General features: G+C 36.9%; 1 protein-coding gene across 2 annotated transcripts in view; it reads right to left on the bottom strand.

Annotated features, from left to right (window-relative positions):
- Window positions 1–13519, bottom strand: part of LOC133532162 (androgen-dependent TFPI-regulating protein-like) — a 48819-nt gene extending 35300 nt beyond the window's left edge. Inside the window, exons 1-4 of one of the 2 annotated variants that reach the window (XM_061870709.1) lie at window positions 13402–13519; window positions 9152–9320; window positions 7846–7992; window positions 29–249 (exon numbers count right to left, since the gene is read on the bottom strand). In XM_061870709.1, coding sequence (XP_061726693.1) covers window positions 29–249; window positions 7846–7992; window positions 9152–9316 — 533 coding nt within the window. In that variant the 5' untranslated portion in view covers window positions 9317–9320; window positions 13402–13519. The remainder of the gene's footprint in view (window positions 1–28; window positions 250–7845; window positions 7993–9151; window positions 9321–13401) is intronic. The other variant, XM_061870711.1, reaches the window with a different exon arrangement.
- Between the last annotated feature and the right edge of the window lie 1293 nt (window positions 13520–14812).

The raw sequence follows: 14812 nt of genomic DNA, 5'->3' as shown, positions 1-14812 counted from the left end.
CTTAGTATCACAATCGAAAAATACTTACACAAATAAATACGCAAACATATACACCGTCAACATAGTAACATTAACAGCATGACTCTTCGGTACACTTCTCGGTTGGAAAACTAGTTCCCACACCACCAACGGAACAACAACCGTGTGCAGTATATGGTTGGCGGTACTACTGAGGATCTTGTCGGCGAAGAGGGGGTAAATCAGACTGCGGTCGTAGTGGTAGAGCGACCAGAATAGGGTGGAGACGAGCTGCAACAAAAGAGAAATTTAAAACGGGGTTAATAGAACTAGAGATTAATGTATACAGGGTGACCTGAGCCATTGGACAAACCCTGAAATCCCACGTAGGGTTACTTCTCAGGAATGCTCTGAAGTTAATATAATAATAAATATCATAGGACATTATTACACAAATTGACTAAGTCCCACAGTAAGCTCAATAAAGCTTGTGTTGAGGGTACTTAGACAACGATATATATAATATATAAATATTTATAAATACTTAAATACATAGAAAACACCCATGACTCAGGAACAAATATCCATGCTCATCACACGAATAAATGCCCTTACCAGGATTTGAACCCGGGACCATCGGCTTCGTAGGCAGGGTCACTACCCACTAGGCCAAACTGGTCGTCAACATAATATAATATTTTTTTAATTAGAGCAAAATATGTAAAAATAAATTTTTCGAACAAAAGTTATTTGCAATAATAGTCAACAAAAAGAAACAAACAAACACACGAAATATTTGATAATGATAACATTTTTCAAAAGTCAGAAGCTTATTAGTGTCATAAATAAAAAAGATAATCAAAAAGGTCGAAGAAGGTTCCATACTATTCTTTGAGGATATTATCTTCAAATCCTGGTAAGGGCATTTATTCGTGTGATGAGCATCGATATTTGTTCCTGAGTCATGGGTGTTTTCTATGTATTTAAGTATTTATAAATATTTATATATTATATATATCTAGAATAAAGACACTGGAGCATAGGAACAACCACCTGGAGACATGCAATCGGGCTCTGGAAGAGCGGGTAACATGGTTGGAAACTAAAGAGAAAGAGAAGAATGTGGAGATAGTTGGCCTGGAGGACAAAGATGGCGTCATGCTGGATAATGCTATACAGCAGTTAGCCCGCAAGTTTGGAGTAGATGCCGGGCAAATTCGAGAGATACAGCGGGTAGGCGTAAAACCCGCCGCTGTTAGATTAGCAACCGCTAACCAGCAAAGTGAGGGTCGCTCGAGCAAGCCGCGCCCGCGGCCCGTTGTTATCACCATGGCATCGCGGGCGGCTCGCGACCAGTGGCTGGCCGCTAGAAAAACAATAAAGCTCTGCAATGATGACGTATTTGAGAATGGCAACAAAGACTTTATATACATAAATGAGGATTTAACTAAGTATACACGTAACTTGTTGTGGACGGCAAAGAATGAATTGAAACCTACTTATAAGTATGTATGGGTGCAGAACGGCAAGGTGCTGATAAGGAAAGATGACCCAGCTGACGCGAAGATAAAAGTGGTCCGCTCCCTCAACGACATAGATTCATTATTAAATGATGAGAAGTGACGTACTTATACTTATATCTGAAACGGTTCCTTTAAATTGTAACATTGAGGTAAATAGGATGTTATCTAATATTCAAATTCGACGACGAATCTACACATATTACGTCTAATATAAGCTACAAAAAGTACGAGAACTTAGAAGTATGGAACAATGAAATAAAACTATATAAACTAAGTTTACATATCATTCACATCAATATAAGATCATTAAGGAAAAACTTTAACGAGCTACAATTATTACTAAGCGGGTGTATGGCGAAAATAGATGTAATTGCGCTTACAGAGGTTAATATAAGAGAACAAGAATTGCCGATGTATAAACTGGAGGACTATGATACATATATAACGACAAGAGAGACATCCAGGGGAGGAGGAATACTGGTATATGTAAGAAAGAGTATTAGCTTCTCGGCATCTATAATTAAATCTAACTACAGTGAGATAATATACGGAGAACTTTCTCGGGATAAAAAACAGCTGACTCACTTGTTCGTCGTATATAGACCACCGAAAACAAACAAACATGGATTTGTGACAGATATACATCAAGTGCTCTCAAAAATACCTACTGGACAGGAGTTAATAATGATCGGCGATACAAATATAGATCTCATGAATGAAGTCAGCTCAGGCAACGTCATTAACCAGTACAGGGACAACATGTGTGAGTTAGGATTAGAATGCGCCATCAGTGACGTGACCCGCGAGGAGGTGTACGGCGGCCACGTGACCCGCACCTGCATAGACCACGCGTGGGTGCGCACCCGGTGCGGGCGGCCTGTGTCCGCGTACGTCCTCACCACCAAGGTATCTGACCATTATCCTATCGGAGTGAGTATCGAGGTCGTTGACCCTGCACAGACTAGTAAGCAAGCACCTGTGACTATTTTATGTGAAAAAACAGTAAAAAATCTACTTGACAGTGTTAATTGGAAAGAACTGACTTACTGCGAGTGTCCACTACAATTGTATGATAAGTTATGCTCAGCTTTTTCTAGTGTTTACAATGACTCTAAAAAACAAAAAACGCCTGGTAGACGCATAGATAAAACATGGATGAATAAAAGTATTAAAAAAATGTTAATAGTAAGAGATAAGTTATTTAAAAGGTGGAAAAGTAGTCCTAACGATATGAACCTAAGACTGCTATATAATAGATATAGGAATAGGGTCAACAAATGTATAAATAAAGCTAAAAATAAGTATAGGCAGGAAGAGTTAAAACACTGTAATAACAATCCTAGGAAAATATGGGAAAAAATTAATCTGTGGACAGGGACGGAAAAATTGAGCATAGATAGAATAATACAAAAATATTTAGCAAAAAATGATACCATCTTGAATATCTGTAATAAATTCTCGGAAACTTTCACTAAGGAAATATTGAATATAAGGCATAACTGTAATGTCAAGTTCTTAGATAGGTCAAAGTATATAAACAATAGTCAAGTATCATTAAGGTTTGTTAAGGCGCAATATAACGATATAAAGAAAATTATTCATAATTTAAGTGAAAAAAAGTCGCCTGGATTAGATCAGATCAGAGTTCGAGATGTAAAATATTTAAGTGAAAAAATTAGTCCGGTGTTGGCAAAATTTATTAATCTGTGTGTAACAAAAGCTATGTACCCAGAGCTATTAAAAGCAGCAATAATAAGGCCTATATTTAAGCAAGGATCATATACTGATTATACAAACTATCGCCCTATTGCCATTTTATCAGTCATTAATAAAATACTAGAAAAATACTTGACAGCACAAATTAGTAGTTTTTTAGAAAAAAATAATATCATCGCACAGTCGCAACATGGGTTCCGTCGAGGGCGTAGCACGGCGACCGCGCTGGGTCGGTTTACTGACGAGGTCAACGAGGCTCTAGACCAGCGGAAGCAGGTGGTTGTGGTCTTTATTGATTTCAAAAAAGCTTTTGATACTTTGGGCCACAACCAGCTGCTTCAGGCAATGGAAGAGTGTGGAATCGCGGGTCCACTCCACGGGTGGCTTCGCGCATACCTCGAGGGTCGAACCTTGCGCACGGCCGTGGGAGGCGAGTGCGGCGCGCCTGCGCATGTCTCCTGCGGCGTGCCGACCGGCTCGGTAACCGGGCCAGTTGGGTACATAGTTCATGTTAACAGTATGTGTAATGTTGTCAAAAACTGTAGTGTTTACATGTATGCAGATGACACCTGTCTAATATACGCGGATAAGGACCTAGGCCTAATAGAAAATAGAGTACAGGAAGACTTAACTAATATTATTAAATGGTCACATGATAACGGTATTATTATTAATATTGCGAAAACAAAATGTATGTGCATACGGTCACCTTACTCTAGAGATAGGTACAGGCCGCCGTGCATTGTGGGGCACAGTTTCGACTGCCTTCACAGTGCGCGGCCGGCCGGGGTCGCATGCGGCTGTGTCGAGCTTCAGGTTGTGGAACAATACAAGTACTTGGGCTTGCTTGTAGACTATAAGTTCTCGTGGCAGCCACATGTTAATGGCTTATGCAATAAATTAAGAGCAGTACTTGTAAAATTCCACCATCTGAAGTTCGTTTTAAATAGGGCCACTATGTATGCAGTGTACTATGCTCTAGTGGATTCACTATTGTCGTATGGGCTGTCAAGCTACGGTCGTACATTTAAAACGTATCTAGACAAGATAAAGGCATTGCAGATTAGATTCATGAAATTAATGGTTGACAAAAAAACTAAATTTAAATGTAAAAGTACTACCTATGAACAACTCTTCTTAGAATGTAAAATTTTAACAGTTCATGAAAAAGTCACGTTATTCTTAGCTATGGAACAAATGTATAATGATGAGTTTAAAATACCTATTGTCAATCAAAGGTTAGTAAGAAACAGAGATAATAATAAATTGCTAGTACCTAGTTTTACTAATTATTTTGGCCAGAGATGTAGAAAATATTTAGTCCCTATGATCTATAACGAGTTACCATCGGATTTGAAGACCAAAAGGATAACAAAACGAACATTTAAAAAGAAACTTAGCAATAATCTATTAAATAAAATAAAAGGTAAAATACAACCGCTATAAATTGTATACATGCACTGCATTTTTTTATACTGTATGATCAGATTGTAGCGTTAACCCCTTACTTCATGTCGTAAACAAAAGTATTATATCTGTTTAAAAATAAACTTTAATAGCTATCAATAGAATTGAATATTATAACTGCCAGATAGGGCTGCGCATGCGGTAAGAGGTTAAATAGATAAAAATATAAGTAACATATAGACTACTTAGCTTGCATATTATAGGAGCTTCGTCTGCCAACAAACCACTCTGTGGTTTGGCAGAAGTATATTGTAAATATTTATAAGGCATGAAATGTGAATAAACGTTTATTTATTTTTTTTATTTATTTTGTCTAAGTACCCTCAACACAAGCCTTATTGAGCTTATTGTGGGACTTAGTCAATTTGTGTAATAATGTCCTATAATATTTATTTATTTATTATTTATTACCTTAGGAGCTACTAACACATACAGGCTGCTCCAAAGTAAAAAATGGTTATTTGTTAATTTCTTCGAAACCGCTACACCGGTTGTTATGATACTTTGTACACTGGTTCTAAATACTCTAATGCATATGTACATTTCGACTTTGTCCAATGGCTAGGGACACACTGTATGTGTCTCATTATTGATGCCACCGTAACTGTGGACGCTTGCAACGCCAGAGGTGTTACATGCGCTTTGCCAACCTTTTAAAAACCTGTACACTCCTTTTTTGAAGAACCCCACACTGTAGCCCCTTGAGAAAAGCTTATTCCACAGCCGGAGCGTCCGCAGGAGGAAATTCCTCTTAATCCGCACAATCAGTGGCGGATTTGCCCTAATTCAAGTAGATCTGGGCCTAGGGCAGCTAGATATTAGGCAGTCTATATAGAAAGGTGCTAAAAAGGGCGGGTAGTACTTAATAAGGGGCCTGGGGACCCGGCCAAAGCTGCAAATAACTGTCACTACGCACAGTGCCCGACCAACCACCATCTAATGCACGCCATCGACAAAAATCATGAAGAACACAACCTTGTATGGCGGTGGATGACTCCTTCTTTATTACAAGCTTTTATTTAACTTGCAATGTAACAAATCTTGCAAGTTAAATTTGACCCACTTCCCGGTTTCCGATGAAGCTGAAAATTTGCATATATATCTAAGTCGGGTGACAATGCAATATTATGGTACTATCGAGCTGATCTGATGATGGAGACAGCAGGTAGCCACTGGAACTCTGTGATAAAACAACGCAACCTAATTGTGTTTGGGGTTTTTAGGATTGTCTCGATGAGAATTAGTTGCCTGTGGAAAGAAAAGTACAGTTAGCGATCGTCGTTACTTTACCACTGATTCGCACTAAACGCTACGCATGGAAAGAAAGGTACAGTCAGCGATTAAAGCTTGTCCCAAAAATCAAGTTTTTGCCAAAAACTTATTTATTATGATTACGAGTCTCCGTTAAAACATTTAAAACGAATTAAAGGTATACATTGAATAAAGAGTTACCATCCAATTTCGTGTTGCAAACGACTATAGTTCGTGTCACCCACGATGACGCGCAGATTTGTCAAATCTAACCTTTAATAACATGACGATACAAGTCAAGGCAAGCGTCTTCACGAATGACACGATCTATAGTCGTTTGCAACACGAAATTAGATGGGAACTCTTACTGATATACATGGGCATATAATTTGCACACTCAGTAGAAATAATTAAAATACAATAGAATAGAATAGAATAGAATATAACTTTATTTTTTATAATTAAAGTTACAGAGTTATGGGCTGCCAAGCGCAAGCAGTATTATTTTACATATATGTCTTAGGTATCAAAAAGATCTAATGTAAAGTAAATGTGGCTCAGTTCAGGCATGAACTGGCTCACGCTAAAGCTATGTATAGATTTAAATGACAGGGATACGAGGTGGGGCCATTCGCTTGGAGAGTGGTTTTCCTCTTTCTAGTTTACACACATAGTCAATTTCACCAGTACGCAGACCAGGTAACATAGGATTATGGTGATTCGGCTTATTATATCTGTCCCCGAGTTGCGTAAGACCCGGAATTTGCTGATCCCTTAACTTACGGAGCATGTCTTCATGGAGGTCTAGCACGTATGTACCATGGGTCTTCATCAAGCATCTCCCAAATGATTAAATAAACGTTTATCTTATCTTACGCTCATAGCTGTCATTTTCATTGTATCTCTAATTAGCAAGTCATTTTCGTTGCGTCTAAATCGTTTAACTACAATGTTGCGGCTATTGCAGATTGTACGAAGGATACATGATTTAACACTTTACCTTACATTTGGATCGTAAGTATTATGTACCAAAATCAGTAACAGATTTTTATAACCAATAGCTTCCGTGTGATAATTCATAGAGTGGTTAAGGGAGACGTCAGCTGCCGCTCCGTTGGTGGACTGAGAAATGATGAGATAAAGATAGTTTAAGATAAGGATAAAGGTAATTTATTTTCCAAGTAGCTATATTATAATGCTGTACATAACGTCAAATAAAGCTACGCCGGCTCTAACCCTACCCACACGTCTCACCCGAGAAGATTTAAATCCCTCCTAAATTGTAGGTGGGTATCCCAAATCCCAATATGGGACGCGCAAGAAACTCGGCGGGACACATCTTAAAATTAACATGCATTAAAATATACAAATGGAAAATAGCTACATAAACACGTAGGTAAGCAGTGTTTATGTCATAGCTTTCCATTGACACAGGTGTACATAGGCTACGGAGACTGCTTACCATCAGGCAGGCCGCATGCTTGTTTGCTACCGACGTAGTATAAAATTGAAAACACATTTTCCATAACCACACTACGAGTTATCACCCAGGAAGCTACAACTAATGAAACAGTGGACACAACATTTATGTTTTTATCATGCGTGTTTGTGTCTTTCGACGTTTAGTCATATTTTACGAGGTGACTATATAACTCAAGTAAGTTAAATATATCAAAATTATTTTAAACAAAAAAATACACACATACCACACATGCACACAAAGATAAAGTAGTCGTGCATATAGCGTCCATGCCCGCAGTGTGCCCGCAGTACACGTCGGGCACTCGCTACCGGTGATGCTCCGGGAGGTGATCCTCGAAATGGATCAAAATATGTCAATGGCTAAGTTAATCGACTAAAATTAATTACCTATTTAAGTAACCAATTTAAAATAATTTTAATATTGTTTAAGAGCTTAAATGATACTTACAAAAACCGTAGGCCAGAGTACAGCAGCGAAAACACGATTCTTAGTGTTTCTCATAAGCCCCAGCCATTTAGGTTCCTTCTTGTTAGAGTACTTTAGTGTGAGGTAGTCGGACGTCAGACCCAGCGACGCCACGAACATGTGGAGGAACTGAAATATATGGAATAAATTGTAAATGGGGTGGATTAGCACAAGGGATAAGATTGAACATTTAAAACAATAAATTAAAATGTTCATGCTGCTTCAATTAAATTTTCCGTCTGTATATAGATAGATATATTTTTTATTGGTGTAAAACATTAATTTATTTTCGTTTTGACCGAAATGTTAAATGAATCTATTGTAAAGCTCTTGGATAATGGAATTTGCAATAACAAGCACGTTTAGCTAAATATTACTCTAAATAAATTAATAAATAGCGTAAATTATGATTTCAAGCGTTTTTATAATGGCTTCCAATTGCTCTCTCTTCGAAATTACAATAAAATGGTAATACATGTACATATGTAGATTCCTCAATGACAGGTAACTTTAGAAGACCACGTGAAACTATTGCAAACACAGGCTAAAGTAGCGGCCAAACGAACGTTCCGATGGGGTAATAAACCGAGCTGTGAACAAGGATGCGGCTAAAGTCGATATTGCTTATCGATGAATTACGCTTGGTCGTGAAGCAGTAATATACATCTGTATTTATTATAGTGCCGATTGTTATACTTATTTATTAATATTTCAGATATAATTAATAAGTGTTATATTTTAAATATTAATAAATATAGCAATGGGTCGCTACGAAGAATAATACTTTTAATTTAGCAGATGTAGAGATTTTGTTCCATCAAACCGTCGACAATGTTACCAGAGAAAACTGGCCTAAATGTGTAAAACACGCAGAAGATCTACAACTAGCCGACTTACAAAAATATATCGGAACAGACCAGAATCATCTAGTAATAAATTTACAAGATGACAGTGATACCGATAGCTCCGACGACGTAAATTAATCTGGTTGATGCAATTTGTATATTATATTTATTTTTACTTAGTTATTATTCATTTACAAAAAGTATGTAGTGTTAATGTTAATACAATGTTAATAAAATAGTTTAGTGTTAATACAACCCGATTAAAAACTTAGCGCAATTAATAATTAATACAATTTACATGGGTATTTGCGTATATCATATATGGGGTGATTATAACTTATAAGACACGGGGCTATTGTTAATATCCTAAAGTGCCGCAATTATAACTTGCGTGTTGTAAACATGGGGTGATTGCGATCGGGGGCTTTTGCAACCAAACTTACCATAGTCCATACAGTGAAGAATCTCTTATACATCGCGCTGAAGGCCCTAATGTTGGGGTCTTCCATGACAGGACCTTGGAGAAGGCTGTTCATCACAAACAGGTTGCAGCCATGCATTGCCAAAGTCACCGTGTAGCCCAGCATTCGCATGTAGATGGCGGCCATTTCGCTGAAATTCGGAATTAAATATTTGATCATTATAATGATAATATAGATTTCGGCGGCCGATCGTGAAATCAGGCAGATCATGAAATTCCTAGGCATATCGTGAAATGTGAGAATCATTGACTCGTTTTCTGAGTCCTCTTTCTGTACAGTTTGCCCTTCGGACCTAAGGAACCTATCCTGCCTATCTATTGATTTAATGTGGCTACTGTCAAAACATTACACAGGAAATTTACGATCGGCCTGATTTTACGATCGATCGCTGACATAGATGTAGAAGAGACATAGATGTTCGTTACTACTAAAAGTTATTATACAGAAGAGGTGTAAAGTTAAAGGAAAAATTGAACCTGCGGTGGCAGCATGGTTGCATTTTTATCACCTGTCACTGTCACTATGCCTGTCACTTTCGCACTTACATACTTGATAGGACGTGACAGGCATGATGACAGGCAACAAAAATGCGACCGTGTTTAGCCCGCTGCGGAGTGAATACGGATGGCGGGTGTAAATAGGGATAAACGTTGGAATAAATTTACCTGATAATTGCTTAAAGAAACTACCCACACAAATTATGTCATGCGAATGAAAATAATAGTAGATGTGTGATATAATTTGTATGGGTTTTAAGAAATAGTTAGGTAAACCTCATTCCAGGTTTTCTCCCTATTCACCTCCACCATCCCAATGCACTCCCGTTGACGGTGCGGCATAGTAGGGTAGTTGACTGGTTAGTCAAATCGGTACCCCTAGTGTAAATGTATTGTGTATGGAATTTTGAGTTTCCAAAACGTCCCGCTTGGCGCGCTGTTTCTAAATCCCATACAAAATGAGACTTAACGCAAACGCGTACGTAGGGGTTCAGTTTCGTTTTCGTTTTCCGAAATGTTAGCTAGCAGACTGAAAAAGATCTTCGTATAAATTGTAAAATATTTGTAATATATTTTATGTGCTTCGTTTATCGCTGTGTTTCAATAAATATCGCGAGTTCAACGCATCCAGGGTCAATACCCAGGCCGGTCGTCATTTTCATTACTTATTCATTTATTCATACTGTCATATAGGTATACAAATATATACACGTTACATGATACCCTGTATATATAGGGCATTGCAGCGAAATATTAAACATTATTATCTAGAACTTAAATACTGAACTATCCTAATCACAATACCTACTAATAAATAACAATAAAAACATTATTGGCTGGCGGGGCGGCGGAAGCGGCTGAAGCTCTCAAGCGCCGCAAATATGCTGGTCTCTCCAACAACCACATATTTGCGGCGTTTGCAGTAGAGACCTTGGGGCCGTGGAGCAACGACGCGATTCTTTTCAAGAATTAAAAAAAAAACTGCTGGAGACCACGGGTGACCCTAGGGCTGGCTCATTCCTAGGCCAAAGAATAGACATCGCCATTCAACGAGGGAACGTAGCCAGCCTTATGGGCACCCTTCCGCAGGGGACAGACCTGGGGGAATTTTCATAGGGGGGTTTTTATATTCTTATGTTTATATTCTCTATTTTATTAGGTTTAATTTAGTTAGTTTATTTTAAATGGATACATTATTAACAATTATCATTTGATGTATAAAACATTATATACAAAACTTATGCACATTAAATTTATTTGTCTTCTAAGCGTGAGAATAGTATTTATTAACCAAAAAAATAGCATACCACCAGATCCACAGCGCAGGCTTTGTTACATTACAGAAAGCTCATTCACCTCAGGTTTCGTCAAAACAGAATGTCTATTTATTAAATTAAATATTATAGGACATTATTACACAAATTGACTAAGTCCCACAGTAGGCTCAATAAGGCTTGTGTTGAGGGTACTTAGACAACGATATATATTATATATAAATACTTAAATACATAGAAAACACCCATGACTCAGGAACAAATGTCCATGCTCATCACACGAATAAATGCCCCTACCAGGATTTGAACCCGGGATCATCAGCTTCGTAGGCAGGGTCACTCACACTAGGCCAAACCGGTCGCCTATTGACACATAAGTCATCTGCAACATGCATCCTCAAAACTCTTCTAAGTGGTAGTAACATTTTTCCATTACGAAATTTTTTAATTGTTTTAAAAATGTAGTGTTACTTATTAACTTATATACCTAATATAAAATAAAATAAAATGTAGACGTGTGTTGGTTTATAAAACGTCGATGCCTCAGATTATATAAGGTTTAATTCTTATATCTATGGCCGATGCTGACGTCGATATATTAACAACATTAACTCGTCGATATATTAGCAGTCCTTAAGAGGCTGTCAACACCCAATGTCCTTGAAATTGATGTTACTTAACCATTTTTTTAAGAAAGACTATTTGTTTTAGTCAAGTAAGAAAAATATATGTTCATATTAATTATATTTCAAAGACCGTGGTTGTACTCGATACATGATTGAACGAAATCGGCTCGATAGAAAATAATTGCAAAGATTGGTCTTAAAATCACGATTAAACGGTTTTATGTCTTTATTGTTTTGACTTATGGGTCTGCAATTAAAATCACAATTTCAAAACATTTATATCTAAACCGCTGTTGAGTAAAATATTACACTAATAATCCACTTTTTTTTATTTAAATATTTTTCTTATTATTCCCTTGCCCAGGCCCAGTAACATGCGACAGTGCTATCTCATTTACTCCGATACAAATAGACAGTGTGCGCGCTTTAGGTATTGACAGCCTCTTAACTGTTATTTCATGAACTATGTGTTATTCGCACAGATTTCTATCAAGAAGCTAAAAACCTTTAATCTCTATCTTAATTTTTATTCGTCTAATTCCGCTATACTTTCAAAGTTTTGTTATATTAAGTTTACCAACATATCTGTGCAATGTAAGGTACCTGTACGAAATAAGGCCCGGTTATTAAGCTTACAAATTTCCTCAATTTCATAGTTTTCAAAAGTGTGAATAGATTCAAATTTTGCGTCCTTGTCCGCTAGTACCATAGACAACACAGCAAGTTCACACTAAACATATAAAAGAAAAATATAAACCAACGATAGGCCTTATTTCGTCACCGATTAATATTAAGTACCTTTGTATAATAAAAAATATGTAAGTATAAGATGAAATTGTTGTACATTTACAGGGACTACTTTTAATATGGAATACTATTTTTGAAAAATGATTTGAGGTTTTTTATTTTTATTTGTACCCAGCTTTCAGTTTGAATCATTGCTGTTTAATATATAACCCAACAGTTAATTTAATTCTTTATATCCTGGATAACGACAGTTTATTTGCTCGTTGTAGGTACATTGACCAAAAACTGTTATCTTTATTTGTGTGTACAATAGTTACCTTTTGGTTTTAATGTTTAATGTTATGAATTGTAATTTTTTCTTACATTTTTAAACATACAAGTCAAGGTTAGAATGACAATTTGTTTGTTTTAGGAAATTAACATATTAAATACAACTAACAATAAAAAAATTAACACGACTGCATGTCAAAGATATATTCTTTGCATAATTTAGATGTAACCATGATTTGTATGTATGTATAAACACTTTATTGTACAAAACACAAAACATAAATATGGCACAGGATAAGCAGTACAAAGGCGAACTTATCCCTTTAAGGGATTTCTTCCAGTTAACCTTTGAGTAGATGATAGTTGATGAAGAACGGTAGACAAATATAGCATTGAGTACAATAGACAAGAGGAAAGTCAATAAAATTATAAAAGAGGGCGAAAATAAATAAAATTAAATGAAAAAATATAAGTGATAGTATAACAAATATATAGAATACCTATATTATATACAATAATTATATATTTATAGCCACAAACAATAAAAGATTTCATTAAAGTACTTATTTTTTAAAATGCCTATTTAGAAATATACAAATAGAATATCCTAATTTAAATATTCAAAACATGGGCAAGTCTCTCGGAATCTCCCTACGTATAGTTCGTGTCATCCACGATGACGCGCAGATTCGCCAAATCTTACCTGTAATTACATGACAGTACTAGTCAAGGCACGCGTCTTCGTGAATGACACGATCTATAACTTAACTACTATCATTACAGATATCGCCACTTACCTGCTACTAATATACCTACTCGGTACTTATACTCGTTCCACGATACTAAGTAAAAGTAACAGTGACGTCCATACCGTTGGAGTAACGGTGAGCAACTGAGCTACTCACGCGCATCTGTGCGTAAACACATAACCTGTATTTTAATCTATTTGGTCAAAAAGCTTATGTAGACGACGACGCGAGAATAGACATGGTTTTGGGCAGAGAAGCATGGCGGTCGGTGTCGGAGGCCAACATGCACATCCAGTTCAAGAAAATTAACCCGAATATGGGCAATCAGGGGAAATTATTCCTGTAGTTTTCAAAATTGGTATAGTTATACATTGTGCTCTCCAGGTAAACATACTAAAAATCCTCGAGGGTGGGGGTTGCGCTGAGGGAGGGGGGAGGGGGTTGCGCTGAGGGAGGGCGGAGGGGGTTGAAGGTATCTTTTCAGATTTCTGTTCATATCTCGAATATCTTTTCGAACAGCATTATAATTACTTCTCACAAAAGTTTTACCATAAAATTCCCTATAAAATTGGATATGTTTATTTTTACTCCACGATCAATACTTTAGGAGTTACAGGGTGTTTAAGTTAACAAAGAGACAAAAAATAGACAATTTAACACGTCGTATTTTCGTAATTGTTCATCATAACTCATTTTTTTTTGTTTAAAATAAGCGACCTGTTGAACAAATATAAAAAAAACCGGGCAAGTGCGAGTCGTACTCGCCCACCGAGGGTTCCGTACTTTTTAGTATTTGTTGTTATAGCGGCAACAGAAATACATCATCTGCGAAAATTTCAACTGTATCTCGGTTCATGAGATACAGCCTGGTGACAGACGGACGGACAGCGGAGTCTTAGTAATAGGGTCCCGTTTTACCATTTGAGTACAGAACCCTAAAAACACCCAAGAGCACGACGGGCCATGCTCAGTGTAGGGTTCTGTAGTTACCCGTCTGTCAAAAAGTCTATTTTGCAAAAACTCACAAACGCTAAACCGATCAGGTTCGCTAAAGTTTTCCTTGAAAGTCTTTACTAAGCTTTACTTTCACGATTTTTTTTCATATTTTTCGGACCCATGGTTCAGAAGTTAGGATAAGAGGGGGAAACATTCCTTTTTTTATTTACGATTATTTACGAAAATATTACGTTTATCAAAAAATGGTTATGGAAGACCCTTATTCGTTTTAAAAACCTATCCAACGACACCCCACACTATAGAGTTAAACCGAAAAAAAAAACCATCCCCACTTTTGATGTAGGGGTGCCACCCTCAACAAGACTCAGAAAAATTGTTTTGTTATCTTGTGTAGAATAATTTAGCTTTTCTGTTGGGGACTCCCTCTGGTCGCATAACAACTCTTGTCATATTTTTAATTGTCATAACACTTTATGCATAATATTGCGAGTCATAAAAATAT

The sequence above is a fragment of the Cydia pomonella genome, chromosome 26, assembly GCF_033807575.1.
Source record: "Cydia pomonella isolate Wapato2018A chromosome 26, ilCydPomo1, whole genome shotgun sequence".
NCBI lineage: Eukaryota > Metazoa > Arthropoda > Insecta > Lepidoptera > Tortricidae > Cydia > Cydia pomonella.
This window is presented reverse-complemented; position numbering and strand designations above follow the sequence as displayed.